The following is a 9,363-nucleotide window of genomic DNA, read 5'->3' on the forward strand; positions in this document are numbered from 1 at the left end:
AAAAATAATAATCAAAAATCACTACCTTAAAGTCATTAAAAAGGTAATAATATGAAAATTAATAACATAAATCATACAATTGACTCACAAGTATTATTCTTTTAAATAAAAATAATATGTTTTATTATATTTATATAATTAAAAAAGTGTATATATTAAAATAAATTTAGGCCCTTAAACAAATAAAACCCTAAACCGTTGTTCATGTAGCTCTTACTATATAGTCGGCTCTGTTAATTTACCAACCAAATCATTGCACCCTCAAACATATCAACCACATGGTCCATGGATTTAATTGTAACTTTGTTGTGCAACTAACACTATCACAAGCAAAGTAACAATCAATCTCCCTTCAACCTTAACTTTTTATTACATCTTACATTTAGAGTTTAAGGCTCATAAAAAGTACATCTTTTGCATCACACAAGAAGGTGCTCGTTGTGTTCGTGCACAATGGTGGGTCATGAGGGTGCATTCTCTTCATTGATTGAAGTCTTTGCTTCAACACTTGCTATATGCCTCTATTTACCATCTTCTCTTTGTTCACCAATCACCACTAGTGATTAAAGAGGTAATATGAAATCGAAAAGGTACGATTGTAGAGAAAAATATCGCACATGTCTTTGTATTGTGATTATATTGTACAATATGGGTCTAAAGAACTCTAAAACTATTTGAATTGACTAAAACTCATTTAACGACAATAAATGAAGTCTTATATTTCCCTCAGAAGAAGTTTAGCGAATTTGGTATTTTTAATTTGTGTTATTGAGATTGAACAATAACCATATTCATTAAAATATTGTTTTAAGCAATTAGATTACTCTAGGTTAGAGTCATTTAACTTAGTATGATTCAATATTGGTTTTAACTATTTTATCCAATTTTGTAACCTTGTAACTTGTAACAATTTGATCAAACTTATTTAAATTGATTAAATGTTATAAGCTTTCAATATATAGATAAATATTTTTTAATTATTTTTTTTAAATGGCAAAAGGGTACACAAAGAACTTGAAAAGAAAAGGAGGTAAAAAATAAAAAAGGAGAGAAAAGAGAGCCCACTTTTATTGGCTAGAATGATAGTCACAATTTGCTTTTAAACAATAGTAATAGTAATAATGTCGCTTTTCCAAGCACAAAAAGATGAGCACCATATTTTAGTGAAAAAAAAGAAGTACCTTGTACTCAACTTGGATATCATAGTAAATTACTCTCTCAATAACAATCAATTTCTTACCTAAAACCAACAAAAAGCTACAAAGCCTAACCCAATATGCAGCCAAACGCACGAGCAAGGTGGAATATTTTGTACTTTTCAAAAAAAGTTAAATCTAGACCACGAACGAACTAATTTGTAGGCCTAAAATATGTTATATACTCAATCACGTCTCCTCACTCCAGTTATTTAGGCAACAATTGTAAATGCCACACATTAAAAATTCCACTTGAAATGAAATACGAATAATTCGAAGTCATGACAATCTAATATATTTCAAAAGCCATTTAACCAAAAGTTCAGTATTGGTTAAATTCTTAAATCCTGGTAATATATTCTATACTCTATCGACATACCACTTTGTCAAAGTATAAGCCTAGATTCGATTCATATGAAGAACAAGTTAACTTGTATGATTTGCAATTGCTATGTCTAAACACAAACTATATGGATTGTCTGTTATTTTTTCCATTCAGGCCTTGTTTTTAAGCGGAATACTGAGTCGATGACTATGTCTAAACACAAAGGGTACTCGATTCACTTGTCTTAACTTAGATTAGACACAAGATAGGGAATATTCCCTTCAAATCCTCACATGAAACCCATAAATCACTACAAAAGGCCAATATCATGCGTTTTTATACAACAAAAAGCACAAAAAAGAAGATTAATGGAACTGATAACATCAGTAAAAGGTTTGAAAAGTATCCTCAATATTCTCCATCTCATTCTTGTATGTAAGGAGAATCATTCTATACATTCCATTAACATAAAAAAAAAAAAAAAAAAGGACCACAAAAACATATCGTGCTGCTATTCTTTGCTGTATTATGATGCTTTTGCTCCCAGCATTCCATCTGCTGCTCAACCCTATGCTTAACCAAAAAGGTGGCTGTACATTCTCTAAATCTTTTATTAGCAAAGATGTTTTAAGAACATTCATTTTGTGTTTGTGTTGTGTTGAATCATTACTGCCAATCCAATGCATTCTCTTTGTTATTAGCCTTGCTGACAGATAGTGTGAAATAAATGAGCAGCATTGTTCCCATACATGATCTGTAAACGTAACAAGGATAAGTTGCGTACATATGACCTAATGTCACCTAAGTAAAAACCTCTGAATTGCATAAAGTAGACTTGTCAAAATGGTCTAGTGGATAGGTTTTGGGTCGAGCCATTTTTTTCGGGTTATTTTCAGGTCAGGTCTGTTCGGGTCGACTTGTTTTTTTTAAATTTAATTTTTCATCCCTTAAAACATTTTCAAGACTTCAACAAATAATTGACTAGAATTATAGTGACTAGTGAAAAACAGGCCAAGTCAGTTAGGTTTCAATTTATGTTACTTGGACTCGGATACTGATTTTGGATATTGGTACGTTTTCAAATATCGGATAAGTCTAAATATTCAATTTTACGCCTAAAATGAAGTGTCTATGTGCCATAAGTGCCACACAAATGTCAGAGGATCAAGGATCGGACGAGTACGTGAAACAAAATAAAGGGTTTGAGTAACATAGGTTTCAGACAGGTTATATTTGAGTCGGATCAAAAATTGATAGATCTAAAATCTACATAGTTGTAGGATGCTATAAACTTACAGGGTGGCGAAGAAGAAAAGGACTCTTTTAGGGTCAGAAAACCAAGTGTAAGACGAACGCTTGAAGCTGGATCTCCTACCCCATCTACCGTCTGCTATACTGTTGATACCTCCTGTTTTAATGGTGATTTGATGCTGTGATACCTGGTGATGGTTATTCATGGTGTGATCTTGTGATCCCACTGATATGGTAGGAGGAGAAACATACTTTTCTGGCGTGCTTACAACTTGAACAGCTGCAGATTTAAAAAAACGTGTGAGTGGAAAAAGATTTCAGTAATTTTCCATGATTTAGTGTTCCCTTACAAGTACACAGCACATGCATCACATTAGTGGTACAACATTATATGATTTTTACAGTTTTTGTGTCCTATTATGAGTAAATCAAAAACCATCTTTTTGTCATTAAAAATATATGAGTATGTACATCAACATTCTAATCTCTATTTAGATGGAAGTCATGTTAAGCTTTTGGGTGAAGTGGTTCTTTCACATGGTACTAGAGTCAATGTGACAGTTTGAATCTCATCAACCCCTCATATTCAAAGTGGAATATGTAGATTTAGAATCAACCTCTCATATTCAAAATGGAATATGTAGATTTAGGTATGAGAAGAGCTATTGTTTCATTCACAGTTTAGCTCAAGAGGCTCTTGAGTGAGGGCATGATAGACGGTTGTTTGGAAAACACCTAATAACTGGTAGCTAATAGTTGATTACAGAGCCTGATTTGACTAGCTGACTGATTTTAAATCCGCTGCTATGAGCAACTTGTTCAAAAGCAGCTTATTCATATCAATTAGCTGTTTCGATCAGCTAGTTTACTAAACATTAGTATTGACTGGTTTGATCACTTAACCCTCTATTTGTATCAAAATAAGCTAAAATTGTTCAATAAGCCATTTTGCCAAACATTTCTAGAGTGTACTACATATCTGAGGGTTTCTAGTATCATTTCAAAATTTTGATTGAATTGGTTCTAACACGTGAAATGTCAAATGTCATTGAAGCAATGAATGTCGCTGTAGAACAGAAGACAAGAAATCAAAAGATTGGTATGGTACAATTGTTCTGAATGTTAATGTTATGCTAACATAATCATGGACCTCATATAGTTATATTCCCTTATGTTATATGATAAAGGCTATCTTTGATTCGTTGTTCATCCCAAGGTCAATTGCAAAATAAAGAGCTTTTATGATGCCTGAAAAGAACTCCCGGATAACTTGGTTAGCGAGTTCTAAACTTGCATATAATGATTGGTGATGAGTAATCCTCCTAAAACCATATAGTTTTAAGTAAGATTGAACCTCATCAAGTGTGTAGACAAGTCAACGCTTATTACCCGTGGGTTTGTGGGCCCAAGCCCACAGGTATTCCGTGGGTATGTGTCCACACAAGTAGGGCTGCATGGTGATTATGTGATGAATTGTCACGGCCTAATATTGAGCTATGCCTTAGATAGGCCCGACCTAAGTTACCCCGTCAATATCGCTCAAATACCCCACACATTTATTTGTAGTCAATCTCATATTGTTAGGACTTTAGACTAAGACCCTGATATTTATTAATTTTTAGTTCATATAGTCAATCTCATATTATTAGGACTTAAGATTAAGACCCGATATTGTTGATTACCATTTCTTTTAAGTAATTCCCATTCGATTAGTTATTGATTATAAACAACTTGGTTACGTGCACAAGCAAAGAACAACAACAATAATGGCTATGATAATTATGGTGATGATGATATAGTATTAACAGTCATAATATCATGATTAACCACTTTCAAGAAACACGTATGGAGATTATGAATATAGAAAAACCATACCACAAATCCAAACTGTCAAATTAGTTAACCTAATCATCAAAATTAATAAATAACAAAATTTCAAATTAAAATAATTAATTAGTTTGAATCTTAAGACTAATAAATTTTGATGATTAGGTTAACTAATTTATTTTAATTAGAAATTTTGATATTTAAACATGGTGAACTGTCAACAGCTTAGAAGTAAGAAGACTTGCAATTACCCGAGTATTAAATTTGTTAATATCCCGTGTTTACCGTAATGAAGCAAATTGCAGGGGAATTGGGGAAAATATCTAATTTTTTATTTTTTCCCTCGATATTTTCTGGGAGTGGGATGATCAATAGATTAAAGGGTGTTCCTAATAAAACGGTAAGATTGATTAATTTTATGTTTATAACGAGAAGAATGTCAACTATACTTAAATAACTTTTTTTTATTAATTCTATAAGGTGGTATCATAAACTCATACATATTAGAGGTTTATATTTCATTCTTAGAAAGGTCTGGAATCAAATCTCACGTAACTTTTCTCTTTCTCTCAACCTATCATATAATTCTAAAAAAACCAATCAAGTGATGTTTTTGACGACATTAAAACTTCACACTAATTGAAGTTTTTTGTAAAATGCAAATCCAGTCGAAAATGGCGCAAACAAAAAAAATACATAAACTTAAAACAAAAATTTCATAAAAAATTGGAAAATTAATATGCCACAAAAAGAAGCACTCAATCCATCACAATGGTTTTTTTTTTTTTTAATTTCTAAAATTAAAAATTTTTGATTTAATAATTTTTGGTGAAATGGATATGGAAGGAACTAACAAGGCCAAATGGGGTCAAAGTGGGAGCTACTCTAAAGGATAAGCATTAAGCATGTTCATAATTATGGTCATAACTCTAAATTATTAATACTACCTTGTAAAATCAAAACTCTAAAGATTAAGATCAAGTAACATTCAAGTGTCAAAGTGAAAGATGATATGACATTTCCTTATAATTTTGTTATTCTTTAAATTTGTTCTTCTGTTACATTATACTTCACATATGCAATTGATAGTGCAATATTTTCATATAACATAACATACTTCTTCTGTTTTATTTTAGTTGCAACATAAAGCTTTTTCACGAGATCCAATGTACTAATTTCATTCTTAATATCTCTAATTATGTATAATAAAAATTTATAAAAACTTGATATTAATAATCTTTACACCGAGACGAATCAAACAAGATTGCATTTGACTATGTTTTAACTTATAGATTAAAAATTAATCACAGATTAAGAGAGCTAAGTGAATAGTGTATATACTTCCAATGTTGCAACTAAATTGGAACGGAGGTAGTATATTTTAGAATGGAGATAATAAATTTTTTATTTACTACTTCATTCGTTTCATAATACTTGCTACTAATAGTGACATTTTTCTACGCAACATGTCACACTCAGGTGCAAGTATTTCAGAATTGAGAAAGTAATTTATAGATATCATTCATAAATGATAAATCCAATTTGTCTCTTTATCAATTCACATAATTCATTTATTCATTTAATTTTTTGATTGGTTTTTCAAAAAAAATTGAAATTATAAAAAATATTAAAATTTATTGAGAGAGATTTGTAGAATACCTCTAGGGGAAGAGGAAGGAGCCAAGGTAGTGATGTCCCTATCATTAATCTTCTTCTCGGCGCCACGAAGATGAGGGACTTTTCTAGAAAGACTTCTTTGAAACTTTTATGTGACCACATTTAATTTAAAAAAAAAGAAAAGAAAAAAAAGCATCATTAGTAAGCAATTGGGATATGATTCACCAAACCTAAACACAACACAACACAAAACAAATGAGAAAAATTCTTTTTGTTATTTCATACACATCATATTCTTTCAACCGCCCTAGACAAAGTTGCCCAAGTTAAGAAAACCTTTGCCAAATGCAAATTAGCTTCTAAATCACGAGTTCACAGGCATGGAAAAGCATATAATATCCTTTTGTCTTAATGAATTAGCCTTATTTGATTTTGACACCTAGATTAAAAATAAGTATAATTGAATAAAATAATAACGTATTTAGAAATAACAGAGCGTAAAAGTAATGACATCATGACCAACATTAAAAATAACGCAAATTCATTAGAAGTAACTAAAATAGAAAATAAAATAAATTTATTTAGAAGGAAAATTATTTATCTTAACCTTTTGGACATTTCTAAGGAAATATCATATTTAGTTCCAAATACAAATTCATTGTATTTTTAAAAATACATATACATTTACAACTTATGTGCAATTCCAAAATATTGAGGGTGAAGTCATTGCATTAGATCAAGGCAAATCTAAAGATCTCAAATACAAAACTCTAATCAAGCGTACTATTTCTGGAGTTAAAATTTCAGTTCAATTTCATCTTCAGTTATTTGTTCTAAAATCTTAATAAAATTAAATAATCTTAATATATAACACACGAAAATAATAACCGAATTAATTTTGTGGGCATATACAATAATAAATGTTTGAAACACCTTATACAAGTAATCAAGATTTGCTCATATATCACGGAAAGTCTTGAATTTGAATCACCTCCAAATCCTAGTGATGAGTAAGTAATTAATTGATAGTGATACCTCTTATTACCAATTAAAAACCCCATTAGTCAACTTTTCCCAAAAATTGGATAGAGCTTCTTTAAGTAACCACACCCAATTTGCTCACTTTACTAAAAAATTCAAATTTTACAAATAAATATAGGTCTTACAAATATGGTTATCAATCATTCATTCATTATAAACCACGAAGATAATCAATTTAACGCACACACATACTTGCTAAATCCTAAATGACTAAAAAAATGTAGAGTTTCAAGGTGACAAATTTTTACTCTTGTCTAATGTAACATATTGCGACATAAAAATATCACTCTTAAGTATTCTAATACAAAAGTTACTATTTACTACTATAAATTTATTTGATATAATGAAAGTATGCGATTAGAAGTTTCAAACAAAATACCACATGATTATATTTTTACTTCAACATTAGTCGCAATATATAAAATAAGCTTGAAAGATTAATAGTACCATTACGTGTAATGTAGCAGAATGAAGAAATATAATAATAATAAGAAGAAATAAAAAAATAATTCATCCCCATTGTTACCGAAAGTTTAAAAAGTCCACAAAATATGACCCACCGATAAAAAGTCCACAAATATGAACCAGGTTAAAAAAATTTAAAAACAATTCAATAACCATCTAAAAATACATTTCAAAAAATACTATCTAAAAATATTTATTTTGCTAGACTATAAACAAAGGGAAGAGGATTATAAAAGCAGCAGCGAAAATCAAACTCACCAATTGAGAATTGAGATAAAACGACGATTCTTGATCAAATATAATTTAGAAAGAAATTACTTTTTGATTAATTGCTTATTAGAATCAGAATTAGTGTGAAAAATAAACCAAATTCATACCCAAAAGTTACCAATATGCAATAGATTCAAAGAATTCTAAAGAATAGTAATATTCTTGACCATATTTTGACGAAAAAAGATTAAAAAAAAATAAAAAACTTACAGTAATTCTTGAATTTGTTGTAATTGTTGAAGAATTGATAGATTGTTCTAATTTGTCAACACCACCATTACAAATATTCTCCAAGTCAACGATGTAACAATCTGATTTATCACCACCATTTTCATACTTGAAATTATTCTTTTCTTGTAATCTATCCTTCTCCGCAAGATTATCGAATTTCATTTCCTTTAGAAATTAAAAAAACAGAGAAATTATTATTAATAATAAATATTCAACTAATTACACTGTAATCAATGAAACAGTTAACTAAAAACAAATACTAATTCTCATTTACCCAGAAAAGCAAACATTTTCATAAACCCAATAAAAGATTCTTTCATCTATTTCAAGGGTTTATTCTTACCATTTTTGCTTGTACCCTGTTTGATTTACCAGAAAAAATTATGAAATTGACCAAATATTCAATCTGGGGAATAATAAAATTGTAAGAAGATAAATGGGTAAAACTTGTATTACAAAAAAAAATCTTAAAATGATGTCATTATCATCATTTCAGACTCAAAAAGAAGAAAAAAAGGGGGGAAATCTGGGTAAAATTGAAGAAAATGGTGGAGGGTTTTTCTGGGTATTGACAATTGCGATGTATGAAAGAAATTGGGGGAAATTATAGAGTGAAAGTCAATGGATTAGAGCAGGTAGATGTTAAATGAAATGGGAAAGATGAGTTTACTGAATTGATTAGTAACTGCGACGCTTCTGTTTTTCAGAGTGTGGAGAGAAACAGATAGAGGGAGAAAAGGGGGGAATTGAAAGTAAAAGGGTGATGTAATAAGTTGGTGAGGATTGGGTATGGGGATTCTTACAATTGGGCTACTTATAATTTGGTCATAATATAGGGCATTAAATTTGTTTTTTTTTTTTTTATAAAAATAATAGATTGAGAATGGGATTTTTTTTCAATTGGAGGATAAGTAATTAAGTATCTCTTTCTACAAAAGATTTTGACAAACTTTTAAATGGGGGTGGTATGATAAAGACAATTTCTATTGAGCTGGTACAATGTTGTTTTATAACAATTAACTAGGGTAATTCACTCATCATCATCATCATATTCAATGTATTCCGCTCATAGAAAACTATGATCAGGGTATGGAGAGGGAAGAACGACGACAGCTCATACCCATAGAGGAGAGTGCGGTC

At 30.1% G+C, this 9,363-nt stretch overlaps 1 protein-coding gene across 1 annotated transcript; it reads right to left on the reverse strand.

The window, feature by feature from the left end:
- Positions 1-1,540: 1,540 nt before the first annotated feature.
- On the reverse strand, positions 1,541-9,024 carry LOC130824140 (uncharacterized). Its single transcript, XM_057689029.1, has 5 exons — positions 8,567-9,024; positions 8,203-8,388; positions 6,259-6,361; positions 2,818-3,052; positions 1,541-2,275 (listed from the first exon to the last, which is right to left on the reverse strand). The coding sequence occupies exons 1-5, from the start codon at positions 8,567-8,569 to the stop codon at positions 2,188-2,190; spliced, it is 615 nt and encodes a 204-aa protein (XP_057545012.1). The 5' UTR covers positions 8,570-9,024; the 3' UTR covers positions 1,541-2,187.
- Between the last annotated feature and the right edge of the window lie 339 nt (positions 9,025-9,363).

Source organism: Amaranthus tricolor, chromosome 9 (assembly GCF_026212465.1).
Source record: "Amaranthus tricolor cultivar Red isolate AtriRed21 chromosome 9, ASM2621246v1, whole genome shotgun sequence".
Lineage (NCBI taxonomy): Eukaryota > Viridiplantae > Streptophyta > Magnoliopsida > Caryophyllales > Amaranthaceae > Amaranthus > Amaranthus tricolor.

Coding starts and splice junctions, on each gene's coding strand:
- LOC130824140 (XM_057689029.1), bottom strand. Junction 6,362..8,202: donor CAACAAATTCAAGAATTACT/GTAAGTTTTTTA, acceptor GTCACATAAAAG/TTTCAAAGAAGTCTTTCTAG. Junction 3,053..6,258: donor TCCTTCCTCTTCCCCTAGAG/GTATTCTACAAA, acceptor TTAAATCTGCAG/CTGTTCAAGTTGTAAGCACG.